Source organism: Salvelinus fontinalis, chromosome 1 (assembly GCF_029448725.1).
Source record: "Salvelinus fontinalis isolate EN_2023a chromosome 1, ASM2944872v1, whole genome shotgun sequence".
Taxonomy (NCBI): Eukaryota; Metazoa; Chordata; class Actinopteri; order Salmoniformes; family Salmonidae; genus Salvelinus; species Salvelinus fontinalis.
The window spans coordinates 73,154,911-73,174,712 of NC_074665.1; the positions used below are offsets into that span (position 1 = coordinate 73,154,911).

Sequence of the window (19,802 nt, forward strand, 5' to 3'; positions counted from 1 at the left end):
CTGGTGATTTGGTGGTCACCGGAATGGAAAAGGTTGTGAACCGCTGCACTAGACAGACTGAGACACCCAGCAGTGATGCACATTGATTAGTGAGGGCATGGAAGGGGCATGGATGGAGCCATGTCTGCACATAACCCAGACCACCATCAGTTTAAGGTTGCGTCCAAAATGGCATCCTATTACTGCACTACAAAGGGAATAAAGTGCCATTTGGGACTCACAGTATAAACTGTCAAGGCGATGGGTCCTTTTCCTCTGGAATATAAGAAGCACACATAACCAACCCATAAAGTAAAATGCAACATTCATTTATGGACAATTATGTAAACTTTAACATTGATTTATCCTGGAATAGATGTTGTTCAATTGGTAATATACATTTTTGTTCTAACTCCTCTTAAGGGAAAAGTAATCAGATTACGTTACTGAGTTTGGGTAATCCAAAAGTTACATTACTGATTAACATTTTGGACAGCTACACTATTTATACAAAAGTATGCGGACCAACCTTCATTCGGCTATTTCAGCCATACCCGTTGCTGACAGTTGTATAAAATCGGGCACACAGCCATGCAATCTCCATAGACAAACATTGGCAGTAGAATGACTTTACTGAAGAGCTCATTGACTTTCAAAGTGGCACCGTCATAGGATGCCACCTTTCCAACAAGTCAGTTTATCAAATTTCTACCGTGCTAAGAGCTGCCACGGTCAACTGTAAGTGCTGGTATTGCGAAGTAGAAACGTCTAGGAGCAACAAAGGCTCAGCCACAAAGTGGTAGGCCACACAAGCTCACAGAACAGGGCCTAAGAGTACTGAAGCACGTAGCACGTAGCACATAAAAACAATACTCACTACCAAGTTCCAAACTGCCTCTGGAGTCAATGTCAGCACAATAACATTTCATTGGGAGCTTCATGAAATGGGTTTCAATGGCCGAGCAGCAGTACACAAGCCTAAGATCACCATGTGCAATGCCAAGCGTCGGCTGGAGTGGTATAAAGCTCACCGCCATTGGAGCAGTGGAAACATGCTCTCTGGAGTGATGAATCACACTTCCCAATCTGACAGTCCGACAGACACATCTGGGTTAGGCAGATGCCAGGAGAACTCTACCTGCCCGAATGCATAATGCCAACTGTAAAGTTTGGTGGGGGAGGAATCATTTTTTCATGGTTCAGGCCTCTTAGTTCCAGTGAAGGGAAATCTTAACATACAACGACATTCTAGATGATTCTGTGCTTCCAACTTTGTGGCAACAGTTTGGGGAAGGCCTTTTTCTGTTTCAGCATGACAATGCCCCTGTGCACAAAGTGAGGTCCATAATGAAATGGTTTGTCGATCTATTTAGAAGAACTTGCCTGACCTGCAAAGAGCCCTGACCTCAACCCCATCGAACACCTTTGGGATGAATTGGAACGCCGAATGCGAGCCAGGCCTAATCCCCCAACATCAGTGCCCGACCTCACTAATGCTCTTGTGGCTGAATGGAAGCAAATCCCCACATCAATGTTCCAACATCTAGTGAAATGTCTTCCCAGAAGAGTGGTCGCTGTTATGACATCAATGTTCCAACATCTAGTGAAATGTCTTCCCAGAAGAGTGGTCGCTGTTATGACATCAATGTTTCAACATCTAGTGAAATGTCTTCCCAGAAGAGTGGTCGCTGTTATGACATCAATGTTCCAACATCTAGTGAAATGCCTTCCCAGAAGAGTGGTCGCTGTTATGACATCAATGTTCCAACATCTAGTGAAATGCCTTCCCAGAAGAGTGGTCGCTGTTATGACATCAATGTTCCAACATCTAGTGAAATGCCTTCCCAGAAGAGTGGTCGCTGTTATGACAGCAAAGGGGGTTCAGCTCCATATTAATGCCCATGATTTTGGAATGAAATGCTCGACCAGCGGGTGTCCACATACAGTTACACTACACTAAAAAGTCTTTGCTCGGTAAAGCTCCGCCTTATCTCAGCTCACTGGTCACGATAACAACACCCACCCGTAGCACGCGCTCCAGCAGGTATATCTCACTGGTCATCCCCAAAGCCAACACCTCTTTGGCCGCCTTTCCTTCCAGTTCTCTACTGCCAATGACTGGAATGAATTGCAAAAATCGCTGAAGCTGGAGACTTATATCTCCCTCACTAACTTTAAACATCAGCTATCTGAGCAACTAACCGATCGCTGCAGCTGTACGTAGCCCATCTGTAAATAGCCCATCCAATCTACCTCATCCCCATATTGTTTCTATTTACTTTTCTGCTCTTTTGCACACCAGTATTTATACTTGCACATCATCATCTGCACATCTATCACTCCAGTGTTAATTTGCTAAATTGTAATTACTACGCTACTATGACCTATTTATTGCCTTACCTCCTCATGCCATTTGAACACACTGTATATTGACTTTCTTTTGTCTATTGAGTTATTAACTGTACGCTTGTTTATTCCATGTATAACTCTGTGTTGTTGTTTGTGTCGCACTGCTTTGCTTTATCTTGGCCAGGTCGCAGTTGTAAATGAGAAGTTGTTCTTAACTAGCCTACCTGGTTAAATAAAGGTGAAATTAAAAACAAATAAATAAAATAAAAAACATTACCAAAAGTAAAAGATTACATTTTGAAAGTTGCCTACCCAATCCTGCTTACCAGTAGCAGCAGGTTCCCATTGCCAGGTATAGTTTGCATCCAAAATGGCACCCTATTCCCTATATAGTGTGCTACTTTAGACCAGAACCATGGTCAAAAGTAGTGCACTATTTATGAAATAGGGTGCCATTTGCCATTCACCATGAACACCACTTTCTTCTTTCCCTGACCTGACAGTCAGTCTGATAATGGGCATTATTCATCAGCAGTTCATTAATCTCACAGCATTGTCATCAGATGAGGAAACTACATCCATGGGAGGAAGAGGGTGAGGGGAAGGGGGAGAGAGCGAGAGCGAAAGAGGAGAAGAGAAGAGAAGAGGAGAGGAGAGAAGAGATCTGGCTTTGTTCCATTCCAGGATAGATGTTCCCTCCCCTCTACCCTCCTTCACTCCTCTTCACAGATCTGATTGGACTGTATAGGTCTAAGTGGAATCAATGTGAGAGATTGTTTTGACCTATCCAGTTGTCTCAGACATGTTAAAAGGGAGGTAATGAGGGCATAGAATACAGTCAATCTAGGGTTGTGTCCCAAATAGCACCATATTCCCGATATAGTGCACTACTTCTGACCAGCGCTCTATTGGCCCTGGTCAAAAGTACTGCTCTATAAAGGGAATAGGGTGCCAATTGGGATGCAGCCTAAAGCTCAAAGAGCAGCCTAGAGCTTCCCCTTTCAGGAAACTGCAGTGGGCGAGTGGGGGGAGATATCTCTCTCATAAACAGAGAGAGGCCAACTTAAAAACAACAAGGAGAAACAGAACAGATTATCAGCCTCCATCTATGAAACGCTAAAAGTACCTGCTCTATTCTAGGTGCTTTGTTTGTGATGCTAATCACATGCACAGATTGGGTGGGAAACGGTGTTCCTGTTCCTACACTAACCAGCTCTCTGTTACATCCTGAGCCTAGACAATTGCATAAGGGGAAGGATTTTCACTTAAAATGAATTACTTTGCTTGTTGCTTAGCAACCAAAAAAACGGATTCACATTGTATACATACATACGTGCCAGTTGCCTGTCGACTGATTGACATTACTTCTGTGTGTGTGGGTGTGTGATTCTTGGGGGAGAGAGGATAGAGGGAGACAGGAGTGAGTGAAAGAGTGAGTGAGTGAGTGAGTGAGTGAGTGAGTGAGTGAGTGAGTGAGTGAGTGAGTGAGTGAGTGAGTGAGTGAGTGAGTGAGTGAGTGAGTGAGTGACATGCAAAAGAGGAGAGGGCAGAAGGAAGGGAGAGATGGATGACACACGGGAGAGGAAGAGTGATTAATGTTCGTTCCATTGGTTCGATCTGGTAAAAAAAATTCTGGCTTACTCATCATTACCTAGTGTTCCAGTCTCTCATTGTGCTTTAAAGTGGAACTGACAGCGTTTTAGCAACGTGAAATAAAATCAGTTCATATACACCCGCTGAAAGAATATCAGGCCTTTTTTTATGTATGAGAAGCGAGCACATAGATATAGACATTTTCACATATTCATACTTTGATAGAATGTTTGGGAATGAAAGTAAGGCATTTGTGAAAATTCTATAGCAATATAGAGTGGGAAAGCGGCCGTGCGTTTGGACAATTAATAGACACTACAGTAAATAAAACCTAATAAAAATGTGTCAAGTCTTGTCCAGGGTTATGTTCAGTACATTTTTACGTTCTGGAACGTTCAATTGAACTGAAACGGTGCTGTACTGAACGACCAGTTGAAAAGAGGGGAGAGGTTGGGTTGTGGGTTGGGGAGTGCTGTCAGCACGGCCACTGTCCTTTAAATACGTCACTCATTGCTTCAAGGTACACCTCGTCACACCCAACAAACAGGAGCAAAAGTACCTCAAAGTCTGTTCAAGAACGTACAAGAATGTTTTTGGGAAATGTGTCATTCAGTACAAACCATTCCGTAACCTAGAAAACGTTCAAGTGAACTGAACACACCTCAGGATAGACTCTACACAGACTGGGGTGCCATAGCCAATCAGAGCTAAATAAGCCATTTGCCACATAGGCCTGTCATCATTCCCTTTGAACTGGACTGTGTGTTTACAGGCAGTAGCACCAGCGTGACTTTAGATCGTTAGAAAGCATTCGCCAAAAGCCACAAAATAGTGGATTTTTGCAAATATGTAAATACCATGGGAGTGCCTTACATTTGTGAACTTTACAGTTCTATTGATCAAACAACCATGAACAGGTAGGGTGTCGCACCCTCAGTTGCCTATGCACATCATCAACAACAACAACAACATCATCATCATCAAGAACAACAATAACAACAAGATCAACAACTAATGTTAGCCAGAGCATGATGAGCTCAAATCTAACGAGGGAACAGTAGATAAACCCTCCCCCCAAAAAATGAGCTTGTAGTCGGCAGACAAAATTGCATTGATAAACAATAGGAATAGTAGACTGCTCGCCCTTCTGCAGCTTGCCTGCCAATGTATTGTTTTCCCAACCTACGTTTTGACAACTAAATGCAAACATGCCTGCCCTCCCATTTGATTGATGCCAAATACATTTGATTGACAACTAAGAGATATGCTAACTGTGGATAACAGTCCTTCAAGTTCAGCATAGCTAGCTAGAAAATGGATTCCCATTTCTTGCTAGCTAACCAGATGACACCTGCATCTCTAGCTCTAGCTTGTGATTGAGTGAAATGCATTGAGCTTGTGAAATGCATTGAGCATTTCCAGCCAATTGTGTCAAAAATAAGTTCATTACTCCAGGCTTTGAGCCACACAGTGTACACTTTTGGCACCTGCTGATCAAAATCATTTAGAGCAGCCAAATTATTATAGACAACGTCCCACACCCCATAGCGCCTGCACAGGATAGCATTTTTGTCTTCTGCCAAACCAAAACCAAACCAATCAGGTGGCTGTTCGATGAAACAAAGCTTGATCACATGCTTCTGATAAAGCGATAAACTGTTCAGCGATTTCGACGCAGGCCTCAGAGCTCCGGTATCAAACCTTAAATCACCAGCTGTAACCAATGACATGACATCCCCCCCAGCAGCTTTTTCTTCCCTCTCTCTAACTCCCCCCCCCTCTCTCTCCACCCTCTCGCTCTCTGTCTCTCCCCCCTGTCTCCCCTCTCTCTCGCCTCCACTCTTTCTCTCCGCCCACTTTCTCTCCCTCTCTCTCCTCTTTCTCTCCCTTCTCTCCCCCTCTCCCCTTTCTCTTTCTCTCTCTCCCCTCCACCCCCCTCTCTCTCGCCCCCCTCTCTCTATTCCTTCTTTCTCTCCGAAGGACTGATTGCAGCAAACAATATACCAGGTCAGTTGTGATTTACAACCTGATAGCAATATTTGTTGAACTACCAAGAAATGTATTGGTGAATATGTTATATTAACCAGGCATTGAACTGCATCCATCTATTCTGCCAACAACGCCTTATTCTACATCATTCATTTTTTTGTCAAATAGAACATATCTTTAAAGCCTCTTATAAAGATGGTTTTGTAGCATAAACTGGTAATTTGATATTTTTGAGAGATATGATTGTCTGTTTGTTTCATATCTGTAAACTAGTTAAAATGCTTTGGAGTGGGCTGCAAGCAGCACATACAGTTTGGAACCAGACTATAGTGCAACAGGTTGATAGTCAAAGAACCCCTTTCCCTTAGTAATGTCTACAAAGCATTATTTCCCTCGTAGTAGTAATAATCATGATTTTCATATTAACCGTCCAGGCAGGCGATGGGAAAGAGCTTAGTGAGGATAATGACTTTTAGATGGGTATTTTACTCACCAGCTGTATAAGCAAACATGAGTGAGAGTACTACAGTAATCTCATACTGGTCTTGTTTCATACTGGGTCACACCTCACACACTACTCTTCTCACTGGTCTAGTTATCTTAGTGTTGACTCATACAGCAGTGGTCATCTCAGCTACTATAATTCATCAAAACAAGATTATTATTTTCTTGACTAACTCAAATCTGTGTTGTCAAATAGATCCATGCTCATTAGAGTGATTGAATCTTCTATATTAGACATGGTTGATACGATGATTGGAGAGAGACAGAGAGAGAGAGAGAGACACAGAGAGAGAGAGAGAGAGAGAGAGAGAGAGAGAGAGAGAGAGAGACAGAAACAGAGAGAGAGACAGAAACAGAGACAGAGACAGAGACAGAAACAGAGACAGAGAGATCACTGAAGGTCCAAGTCCTCCCCTCTCTTTGCCATCTCTCTCACTGATCTGCATTATGTTGGGAGGTGATTACTGCACTGGATGATTAAACACGGAACTCAATGTCTAGCCACATCTATGATGCATTGTTACCTGTACTGTAGAGTTTTACGCATTAGAGTTTTTCTCCAAGTTTGGAGGATGAGAATAAGGCTCTGTTCCAAATGGCACCATATGCCCTATATAGTGCACTACTTTTGACCAGATCCCTATGGGCCTTGGTCAAAAGTAGCGCACTACAGGGAGGTATCCCTATTGATTGCACTTAATTTGTGATCTAATAATCTGCTAAAGTAACCTGACTACTAACTGCTCACCTCATTAGTTGTACAATAAAGCGATACCAGGTGTATTCATCGGCAAACAGTATTAAGTAATGTAACGTTATTCATGATCGGCCAGATGACATAATCCAGAGCAAGCCTATAGAATCAGAAATGGAGATGAACCGGTTCTTACAATTACGAGAAGCTCTTATCCAGAGTGACTTGCAGGAGCAATTAGGGTTAAGTGCCTTGCTCAAGGTGTCACGTTCCTGACCTTATTTTCCTTTGTTTAATCTTGTTTAGTTGTTCAGGACGTGAGCTGGGTGGGCATTCTATATTATGTGTTTCTATGTTGGGTTCATTCAACTAGCCTGATATGGTTCTCAATCAGGGGCAGGTGTTTTACGTTTCCTCTGATTGAGAACCATATTTAGGTAGGCTGTTCTCACTGTTTGTTTGTGGGTGATTGTTGCTGTGTCTGTGTTTGTTTCCCCACACGGTACTGTTTCATTTCATTCGTTTGTTCCTACCTGTTCGTGCATTCATGTCTTATGTGTTCTCAAGTTCAGGTCTGTTAACGTCGTTTATCATTTTGTAGTTTGTTCAAGTGTTTTTTTTCGTCTTCGTTATTATTATTAAAATTATTATGTATTCAACCCACGCTGCGTTTTGGTCCGATCCTTGCTCCTCTTCAGAAGAGGAGGAAGACGAGCATTACACAAGGGGACATTTTTCACCTACTCGCCTCAGGGATTCAAACCAGCAACTTTTCAGTTACTGGCCCAATGCTCTTAACCGCTAGGGTGCCTGCTGCCCTTCTTACAGCAGCATTATACAAAGAAAATTGTCTGCAAACACAGTCCATACACAGCCATGGGAATGTAAAGACTACAAACACAGTCCATACACAGCCATGGGAATGTAAAGACTGCAAACACAGTCCATACACAGCCATGGGCCTGTCAAGACTGCAAACACAGTCCATACACAGCCATGGGAATGTCAAGACTGCAATAGTAGGATGAAGGTTTACACTGCTAGTGGTGAGCCTGCATTCACTGTAAATAAAATCCTGCAATATTTACAGTAAATTACTGGCAGCACAGTAGCCAGTAAATTACTGTCAATTTACAGGCCAAATATAATTTATTTAAAAAATATGGTATGATACTGTATTCTGTCGTACAGTATTCTCACAAATGCAACAAATATAGCATCTTACAAGGCATGCCTCAAAATATGTTAATGTAGCCTAGATTATTTTGCCACCCACAATATTTTCCCACAATGCACCACAACTCACAGTATGCTGCTGTAAATATACAGCAAAACAGGTAATACAGTACTCTACTGTGAAGTGTAGTGGAATGCCATTCAACCCACAAAATGTATTGCTCCTTACAGTACTGTACTGTAATATAGAATTACAGTAGCTAACTGTAAAAGTTTTGCTGTAAATTTACAGCAACTTGTTAGTGTTGCTGCCACCTTTATCAACTATTGATATAGAGATTTGGTCACTCTAGTGACACACACAGTATGGTTCTGGCAAATGATGAAGCTCTTAAAGAATGTCTCATTGAGACACAACAATGCTGGACTGGTGTAATAGAACAGCAGCTGTCAGTGGTGGGGGTGTGTCCAGGGTAGAGAATGGGGGAAACTATTCCTGACTAACTGTTGGAATCCTGTCAACTAACAGTGTGTGTGTGTGTGTGTGTGTGTGTGTGTGTGTGTGTGTGTGTGTGTGTCTATGTGTGTGTGTGTGTGTGTGTGTGTGTGTGTGTGTGTGTGTGTGTGTGTGTGTGTGTGTGTGTGTGTGTGTGTGTGTGTGTGTGTGTGTGTGTGTGTGTGTGTGTGTGAGCCTACATATTTTCCTGGACAACATTGCTTCATGGAAGAGTTTGTAATTATATCCAGAGGTGTCTAAAATGTATTTCTTCAGATGCAATCTCACCTTTTCTTAATTAGTGTATTTGTCACAGTCTGATCGAGTTACACTTCTATTAAATAAACTGAATATACATACTGCATGTATATATAGTATGAAGTACCACAGCTGCCTTTCATCCATCAACTGCTAAGACAGGCCTACATGACAGGCCTACATGACAGGTCTACATGACAGGGCTACATGACAGGTCTACATGACAGGCCTACATGACAGGCCTACATGACAGGCCTACATGACAGGTCTACATGACAGGGCTACATGACAGGTCTACATGACAGGCCTACATGACAGGCCTACATGACAGGTCTACATGACAGGCCTACATGACAGGCCTACATGACAGGCCTACATGACAGGTCTACATGACAGGTCTACATGACAGGTCTACATGACAGGCCTACATGACAGGCCTACATGACAGGTCTACATGACAGGCCTACATGACAGGCCTACATGACAGGCCTACATGACAGGTCTACATGACAGGGCTACATGACAGGCCTACATGACAGGCCTACATGACAGGTCTACATGACAGGGCTACATGACAGGGCTACATGACAGGCCTACATGACAGGCCTACATGACAGGCCTACATGACAGGCCTACATGACAGGCCTACATGACAGGGCTACATGACAGGCCTACATGACAGGCCTACATGACAGGCCTACATGACAGGCCTACATGACAGGTCTACATGACAGGGCTACATGACAGGCCTACATGACAGGCCTACATGACAGGTCTACATGACAGGCCTACATGACAGGGCTACATGACAGGCCTACATGACAGGGCTACATGACAGGCCTACATGACAGGCCTACATGACAGGTCTACATGACAGGCCTACATGACAGGCCTACATGACAGGGCTACATGACAGGTCTACATGACAGGCCTACATGACAGGCCTACATGACAGGGCTACATGACAGGGCTACATGACAGGCCTACATGACAGGCCTACATGACAGGCCTACATGACAGGGCTACATGACAGGCCTACATGACAGGGCTACATGACAGGTCTACATGACAGGGCTACATGACAGGCCTACATGACAGGCCTACATGACAGGCCTACATGACAGGGCTACATGACAGGCCTACATGACAGGGCTACATGACAGGTCTACATGACAGGCCTACATGACAGGTCTACATGACAGGGCTACATGACAGGCCTACATGACAGGGCTACATGACAGGTCTACATGACAGGCCTACATGACAGGCCTACATGACAGGCCTACATGACAGGCCTACATGACAGGTCTACATGACAGGGCTACATGACAGGCCTACATGACAGGCCTACATGACAGGTCTACATGACAGGCCTACATGACAGGCCTACATGACAGGGCTACATGACAGGTCTACATGACAGGCCTACATGACAGGCCTACATGACAGGGCTACATGACAGGGCTACATGACAGGCCTACATGACAGGCCTACATGACAGGCCTACATGACAGGGCTACATGACAGGCCTACATGACAGGGCTACATGACAGGTCTACATGACAGGCTACATGACAGGCCTACATGACAGGCCTACATGACAGGCCTACATGACAGGGCTACATGACAGGCCTACATGACAGGGCTACATGACAGGTCTACATGACAGGCCTACATGACAGGTCTACATGACAGGGCTACATGACAGGCCTACATGACAGGGCTACATGACAGGTCTACATGACAGGGCTACATGACAGGCCTACATGACAGGGCTACATGACAGGTCTACATGACAGGCCTACATGACAGGTCTACATGACAGGTCTACATGACAGGGCTACATGACAGGTCTACATGACAGGCCTACATGACAGGTCTACATGACAGGGCTACATGACAGGCCTACATGACAGGTCTACATGACAGGGCTACATGACAGGCCTACATGACAGGTCTACATGACAGGGCTACATGACAGGTCTACATGACAGGCCTACATGACAGGTCTACATGACAGGGCTACATGACAGGCCTACATGACAGGTCTACATGACAGGGCTACATGACAGGCCTACATGACAGGTCTACATGACAGGGCTACATGACAGGTCTACATGACAGGCCTACATGACAGGTCTACATGACAGGCCTACATGACAGGCCTACATGACAGGTCTACATGACAGGCCTACATGACAGGCCTACAGATGTCAATGGCTTTAACAAGTTGCTTTGGTTCTAAACCTGCTCGTGTAATTTCAAGGAAATGAAGAAACGAGATGACACGCGGTTGTAAGTGATACATCTGTGTTTGTTCATTCAACATTAGGCCAAATATGCCACAGTGGTTTTTTTTTAAAATGGTGTCCTACCTCAAAACAAAACAAACACTCCCTAAAAACAAAACTAAAATTAACAACAAACATTTTGATAATGAATAAATAAAAAAAATTCTACTTTCGGTATTGAAATGATTTGATATGATGATTAGATGTTTGATTTCTGACAGGTCAAATAATTCTCACTTGGAACAACAGGTGTCAAGAATACAGGCAGAGCTCAAGAGCTTTAGTAATATTATGCCAAATCATTACACAAAAGATCTGCACATCTAAAACGCATATACTCTAATTCACACGTAATAAAATACACTTGGAATGTAATAACTCGCACAAGTATCACTGTTACAATGTTATGCAGGTGTTATAACTGTATTGTAATGTTATAACTGTTATTTTTTCATTTGGGGGAAAGGTAACAATGTGGCTCAGTGATTTTTGGTGGGGAAGCATTATTGCACAGACTGTCACAGGCCTATAGTAAAGAAAATACCCAATTCTATATGCATCACAATGGTATGAAGCCAAAGTGCCACACTAAAACAGCAACATAGACATTAGTCAATTTCTGTCACAAGTTATGAAGGCATTGGAAATGTGCTGTGTGTGGACATATGAATATGACCAACCTTCTTTTTGGTGTTACAGTGGCAGCAGACGGTCCACAGGTACTTGAGAGTTCTCCAGAGCAGAATGATGAAGAGACCCCCAAAGAACGTGACCATGGAGGAGGCAAGGAAAGCCCACCACATGCGCTGCCCATTGCTATCACAGGGCACATCTGGGGAGAACGGGATGATCACATCCATCTTGGATATGCGGATAGAGGGAGAGTCCGGGTAGTAACTATGTTTACCTTTAGGCATTATTCTGAGGCTACCGATGCCCAGGGATAGGTTTCCATGTTCTATAACTAGTATCCAGACGATTTGGGTAGTTCCAGCCAGTGCCCCATACCCCACAATTCAGTCATATTGCTTCAACTAACTACCACCCTTCCTTCCTGTACTCTACCCTGTTCGTTTACATCAGTCCTTCAATGTAAATGTTGTGTTCTCAGCGACCTGTGACGCAGAAACTGCACTTCAAAGGACAGGATATGATCGTTCCATTAAGTCATTCATTAAGTCATTCACAGATCGTACAATAAGTTATATGCGAATTGTATGCGAAATCAGATATTTCTTCAAAACTCGTTCACATAATTATATATTGAAAATCCCGTTGCTGTTCTTCTTTGTTTGTTTCTTTTGATGTAATAGTTCAATATTTCCAGGAAAGGCAGCAATTATCTTCGAGTCATCTGTCGTTCTGGTTTCTCCATCAGGTAACCAAATCGCGTAAAGGCAATTGATGGTAACCCTCGCCCTCACTCACAAAACTCCACCTTGTTGAGAACCAACCGCCGCTTTCTCCGTTATTTCTGGTCCATTTAGCGCTCTCGCTAGGTGTTGAATAGTACTTTCTCTCTTTATGACCGCAGATGACTTATTTATTTCCGTTCATTAAAGCTGTTCAATAACGCTTTCCATAGGTTTTCTAGTCCTCTTCTTGCTTCAGTGGTGACCAGATGATACCGGCTGACTGTCAGATCTATTTGGAAGATGATAAGGAACTGGGAGGGCGATTTACAGGTAGCGGGGGTGGAGCCATCAACAAGATCCGGCCAACTCATGCGTTTCGGCGATCCTCAAACATTATTCTCTTATTGGTGATTCCACGTCCATGGTGGCGACCGTTCTCATCCGTACATCCTTACACAAATATGCACTAAACCCAATGTCTTGAAAGCGTTTTGCGTCTGAGGGAGACGGAGAGGATTACTTTTTCCCGAAAAAAATACAGCAGAAATATGTTGTCCACACATCGGCTTGAATAGGACCTGTTGACAAGCCACACAAAAGCAATCTGTTGCTCTTTTAACGTTCTTCATGTCAAGAAAACAAGTAGGCTACCTAGAATTTAAGTGGAAATACGTAGCTTTGTCACATGTATAATGATATCCATACAAAATGTATAATTTAAAGCATGATTACATTTATTGATTTTAAAGATGAATTATGATGATGAAATTAAGCAATTAAATCAATTCATTCATAGCTCGGAAATTATGCAGCGCCAATTGTCGTTTTAAATATATAACGTCTTGTTCTGACCGTTATCGTCAGTCAGGTTTAAAAACAATTGTTTTACTTTTTACAATGTACTCATTTATAAAGTGGAGATTCTGCTCTCCCTGGTGGTCACATATTGCATCGATCCCCTAATCGTGAGCCTGAGCTAGCAAAGATTATTTCTTTTTTTACCTTTGTTTAACTTGGCAAGTCAGCAAATTCTTATTTACGATGACGGCCTACCCCAGCCAAACCCGGACGACGCTGGGCCAATTGTGCGCCGCCCTATGGGACTCCCAATCACGGTCAGATGTGATATAGCCTGGAATCGAACCAGGGACTGTAGTGACGCTTCTTAATTGTATATTATATTGACAAGATAGTCGAGTGGCCGCTCTAACAATGGAAATACATGGCCTCAAAAATGAAAGAGGTGCAGGGGGGGGCGGGATCAGGTAGTACCATTCTAGCCAATGAGAGGGCAGATACACACGAAGAACATCTTTGTATCTGTGCTATTTGGCATCTGTGACAGCATGTTAAAATAGTCAATTTTAAATTACATTTTTCATTGGCTGATTGCGCCTAAAAATCCCCACCCAGTTGACTACTTCAAAATGCTGGAAGCCCTCAATGGCAATGTCCATGCTAAAATGGGTTATATACATGATGAGTCCTTTATCTCTATGACAACAGCCACAACTCTGATATAACGTTTTTTTTTCAAAGTTGCTGAAATGCCATGTACAGTGGGGAGAAGAAGTATTTGATACACTGCCGATTTTGCAGGTTTTCCTACTTACAAAGCATGTAGAGGTCTGTCATTTTTATCATAGGTACACTTCAACTGTGAGAGACGGAATCTAAAACAAAAATCCAGAAAATCACATTGTATGATTTTTAAGTAATTCATTTGCATTTTATTGCATGACATAAGTATTTGATCACCTACCAACCAGTAAGAATTCCGTCTCTCACAGACCTGTTAGTTTTTCTTTAACAAGCCCTCCTGTTCTCCACTCATTACCTGTATTAACTGCACCTGTTTGAACTCGTTACCTGTATAAAAGACACCTGTCCACACACTCAATCAAACAGACTCCAACCTCTCCACAATGGCCAAGACCAGAGAGTTGTGTAAGGACATCAGGGATAAAATTGTAGACCTGCACAAGGCTGGGATGGGCTACAGGACAATAGGCAAGCAGCTTGGTGAGAAGGCAACAACTGTTGGCGCAAATATTAGAAAATGGAAGAAGTTCAAGATGATGGTCAATCACCCTCGGTCTGGGGCTCCATGCAAGATCTCAACTCGTGGGGCATCATTGATCATGAGGAAGGTGAAGGATCAGCCCAGAACTACACGGCAGGACCTGGTCAATGACCTGAAGAGAGCTGGGACCACAGTCTCAAAGAAAACCATTAGTAACACACTACGCCGTCATGGATTAAAATCCTGCAGCGCACGCAAGGTCCCCCTGCTCAAGCCAGCGCATGTCCAGGCCCGTCTGAAGTTTGCCAATGACCATCTAGATGATCCAGAGGAGGAATGGGAGAAGGTCATGTGGTCTGATGAGACAAAAATAGAGCTTTCTGGTCTAAACTCCACTCGCCGTGTTTGGAGGAAGAAGAAGGATGAGTACAACCCCAAGAACACCATCCCAACCGTGAAGCAACGGAGGTGGAAACATCATTCTTTGGGGATGCTTTTCTGCAAAGGGGACAGGACGACTGCACCTTATTGACGGGAGGATGGATGGGGCCATGTATCGCGAGATCTTGGCCAACAACCTCCTTCCCTCAGTAAGAGCATTGAAGATGGGTCATGGCTGGGTCTTCCAGCATGACAACGACCCAAAACACACAGCAAGGACAACTAATGAGTGGCTCCGTAAGAAGCATCTCAAGGTCCTGGAGTGGCCTATCCAGTCTCCAGACCTGAACCCAATAGAAAATCTTTGGAGGGAGCTGAAAGTCCGTATTGCCCAGCAACAGCCCCGAAACCTGAAGGATCTGGAGAAGGTCTGTATGGAGGAGTGGGCCAAAATCCCTACTGCAGTGTGTGCAAACCTGGTCAAGAACTACAGGAAACGTATGATCTCTGTAATTGCAAACAAAGGTTTCTGTACCAAATATTAAGTTCTGCTTTTCTGATGTATCAAATACTTATGTCATGCAATAAAATGCTAATTAATTACTTAAAAATGTAATATTTGGTAGAGAAACCTTTGTTTGCAATTACAGAGATCATACGTTTGCATATCGCACCAACAGATCCACAGATGACGCAATCTCTATTGCACTCCACACTGCCCTTTCCCACCTGGACAAAAGGAACATCTATGTGAGAATGCTATTCATTGACTACAGCTCAGCGTTCAACACCATAGTGCACTCAAAGCTCATCACTAAGCTAAGGACTCTGGGACTAAACAGCTCCCTCTGCAACTGGATCCTAGACTTCCTGACGGGCCGTCCCCAGGTGTTAGGGGTAGGTAACAACACATCCGACACGCTGATCCTCAACACTGGGGCCCCTCAGGGATGCGTGCTCAGTCCCATCCTGTACTCCCTGTTCACTCATGACTGCATGGCCAGGCACAACTCCAACACCATCATTATGTTTGCTGATGACACAGCAGTGGTAGGCCTGATCACCGACAACAATGAGACAGCCTATAGGGAGGAGGTCAGAGACCTGACCATGTGGTGCAAGGACAACAACCTCTCCCTCAACATAATAAGACAAAGGAGATGATTGTGGACTACAGGAAAAAGAGGACCGAGCACACCCCCATTTTCATCGACATGGAGCAGGTTGAGAGCTTCAAGTTCCTTGGCGTCCACATCAACAATAAACTAATATGGTCCAAGCACACCAAGACAGTCGTGAAGAGGGCACGACAAAACCTATTGCCCCTCAGGAGACTGAAAAGATTTGGCATGGGTCCTCAGATCCTCAAAAGATTGTACAGCTGCACCATCGAGACCATCCTGACGGGTTGCATCACTGCCTGGTATGGCAACTGCTCAGACTCCAACCGCAAGGCACTACAGAGGGTAGTGCGTATGGCCCAGCACATCACCGGGGCCAATCTTCCTGCCATCCAGGACCTCTATACCAGGCGGTGTCAGAGGAAGGCCCTAAGAATTGTCAAAGACTCCAGCCACCTTAGTCATAGACTGTTCTCTCTGCTACGGCATGGCAAGTGGTACCGGAGCGCCAGGTCTAGGTCCAAGAGGCTTCTAAACAGCTTCTACTCCCAAGCCATAAGACTCCTGAACAGCTAATGAAATGGCTAGCCCACTACGCTGCTGCTACTCTCTGTTATTATAACTTTGACAACCCTACCTGCATGTACATAATTATCTCAAATACCTCGACATTGGTGCCCTGGAACATTGACACATTGACTCGGTACCCCTGTATATAGCCCAGCTATTGTTATTTCCTGCTGCTCTTTAATCATTTGTTTTTCTTATCTCTTACTTTTTTAAACTTTTAATTTTTTAGGTATTTTATTAAAACTGCATCATTGGTTTAGGGCTTGTAAGTAAGCATTTCACTGTAAGGTCGACACCTGTTGTATTCGGTGCATGTGACAAATACAATTTGATTTGATTTGGTCCAGGTCTGGATTTAAGGGGGTCAATTTTCCAAGCTTATAAGCATAAACATTCAACATTGGACTCACTGAGGTCGGAAGTCAGAGATTTCCAAGTTCCCAGTTGTTTTGAACACGGCATTAGCTAGCCAACTGCACCATGACTTTGCTTACAAGTGTAATTGCTGATCATTGCTAATGTCACGCCCTGACTTTAGTTATATTTGTTTTCTTTTTTATTTGGTTAGGTCAGGGTGTGACAAGGGTGGTTTGTTTAGTTTTTGTATTGTCTAGGGGTTTTTGTCTTGTCTAGGGGTTTTTTGTTTATTTATGGGGATTTTGTATTGTCTAGGGGAATGTAGGTTTATGGTGGCCTGAATTGGTTCCCAATCAGAGACAGCTGTTTATCGTTGTCTCTGATTGGGGATCCTATTTAGGTTGCCATTTCCCATTTTGGTTTTGTGGGTAGTTGTTTTCTGTCTTTGTGTCTGTACCAGACAGGACTGTTTCATTTCATTCTCGTTGTTATTTTGTTTAGTGTTCTGTTTTAATAAATTAACATGAACACTTACCACGCTGTGCTTTGGTCCGATGATTCCTCATCTTCAGACGACGAACGTTACAGCTAGACAGACATTTTCAAGACCTGCCATAGATTTTCAAGCCAATTTAAGCCAAAACTGTAACTAAGCCACTCAGCAGCATTCCATGTATTGGTAAGCAACTCCAGTGTATATTTGGCATTGTGTTTTAGGTTATTGTCTGGCTGAAAGGTGAATTCATCTCCCAGTGTCTGTTGGAAAGAAGACTGAACCAGGTTTTCCTATAGGATTTTCCCTGTGCGTAACTCTATTCCATTTCTTTTTATTAAAAAAACACTCCCTAGTTGTTGCAGATAACAAGCATACTCATAACATGATGCAGCCACCAACACACCTTGAAAACATGAAAAGTGGTACTCAGTGTTGTGTTGGATATTCTCCAAACATAACGTTTTGTATTTAGGACATAAAGGTCATTTCTTTGCCACATTTTTTGCAGTTTAACTTTAGTGCTTTATTGCAAACAGGATGCATGTTTTGGAATATTTTTTTTATTCTGTACAGGCTTCCTTTTCACTCTGTCATCTAGGTTAGTATTGTGGAGTAACTACAATGTTGTTGATCCATCCTTAGTTTTATCCTATAATAGACATTAAACACTGTACCTGTTTTAAAGTCACCATTGGCCTTATGGTGAAATCCCTAAGCGGTTTTCTTCCTCTCCGACAACTGAGTTAGGAATGACGCCTGTATTTTTGTAGTGACTGGGTGTATTGATACACCATCCAAAGTGTAATTAATAACTTAACCATGCTAAAAGGGATATTCAATGTCTGCTTTTTTATTTTTACCCATCAACCAATAGGTGTCCTTCTTTGCGAGGCATTGGAAAACCTCCCTGGTCTTTGTGGTTGAATCTGTGTTTGAAATTCATTGCTCCACTAAGGGACCTTACATGTGTGGGGTACAAAGATAAGGTAGTCATTTAAAAATAATGTTAAACACTATAATTGCAAACAGAGTGAGTCCATGCAACTTATTATGTGACTTGTTAAGCAAATGTTTATTCCTGAACTTATTGAGGCTTGCCATAACAAAGGGGTTGAATACTTATTGACTTTAGACATTTCAGCTTTACATTTTTATTAATTTCTAAAATGTCTAAAAACATAATTCCACTTTGATATTATGGGGTATTGTAATGTATTTTGCCTCATGGAATTCCCTATTGTCATGAATCTACTTTAGTCCCCCTAAAGAACACCCCAGTTACCAATAACAATGCCATCAATCAATCAACTGTATTTATAAAGCTATTTTTACAATCAGCAGTTGTCACAAAGTGCTTAACAGTACCTCAGCCTACATCACAACGGCCAAGCAGAAGCGTATTGGCTAGGTTGGAAAAGCTCCTACCATTACCTCATCTACTGCCACTTTCCAATATCCCTGCTGTTTTCACAGTTGACTAACACTAGTCTATTATTGTCTACATGTCTAATTGTCTTTCTGTGACAGTCTAGGTGCACTTCCATTTCTATAAAATGAGTTATTCAATTATCCACAACTTGATTATCTCAGATTCATTCACATCATGGACACGTTCCAAATCGAATTAATCAAAGTGGTTAAAATATAATTAATTTAAAACGGGCCTAGCCGACAATTCTCTACTCCACCTGCGTTGGTTAGTGCAGGCAGCATAATTGTGAATCACTGAAGATCTCTGGTTGACATTTTCCTTTGTAATTGGAGGAAAGATTAAATCTGCTGAAACAAGCACTATGGTTCTCAATGGACGCGTGTACACACACACGCGCTCCCTCTCTCTGACTGACCCACATACACACGCACATGCTCACACACACACTCTCTGTCTCTCTCACACACACTGATGCAGTGGCAGTAGTGAACATTGAGAGGATCTGACTGAAGCTAAGCCTTCTCTGTCATCAGCTGAGTGCCAGCTGTCCCTGGGAGGGGAGAGGCTCGAGGCTGGGCCTTACAGTACACTACCAGCTCTAAGCCCTGTAGCGAAGGAGAGACTGGGCCTTACAGTACACTACCAGCTCTAAGCCCTGTAGCGAAGGAGAGACTGGGCCTTACAGTACACTACCAGCTCTAAGCCCTGTAGCGAAGGAGAGACTGGGCCTTACAGTAC

At 43.2% G+C, this 19,802-nt stretch overlaps 1 protein-coding gene across 12 annotated transcripts in view; it reads right to left on the minus strand.

Annotated features, from left to right (window-relative positions):
• LOC129861258 (calcium-activated potassium channel subunit alpha-1-like) overlaps window positions 1–13,296 on the minus strand; it is a 343,498-nt gene extending 330,202 nt beyond the window's left edge. For 3 of the 12 annotated variants that reach the window (XM_055932524.1, XM_055932534.1, XM_055932603.1), the window contains exon 1: window positions 12,010–13,291. In XM_055932524.1, the coding sequence (XP_055788499.1) occupies window positions 12,010–12,246 (237 nt within the window). In that variant the 5' untranslated portion in view covers window positions 12,247–13,291. Of the gene's footprint in view, window positions 1–12,009 lie in introns of all 12 variants that reach the window. The other 9 variants (XM_055932577.1, XM_055932585.1, XM_055932568.1 and 6 more) reach the window with 5 other exon arrangements.
• Window positions 13,297–19,802: the final 6,506 nt, after the last annotated feature.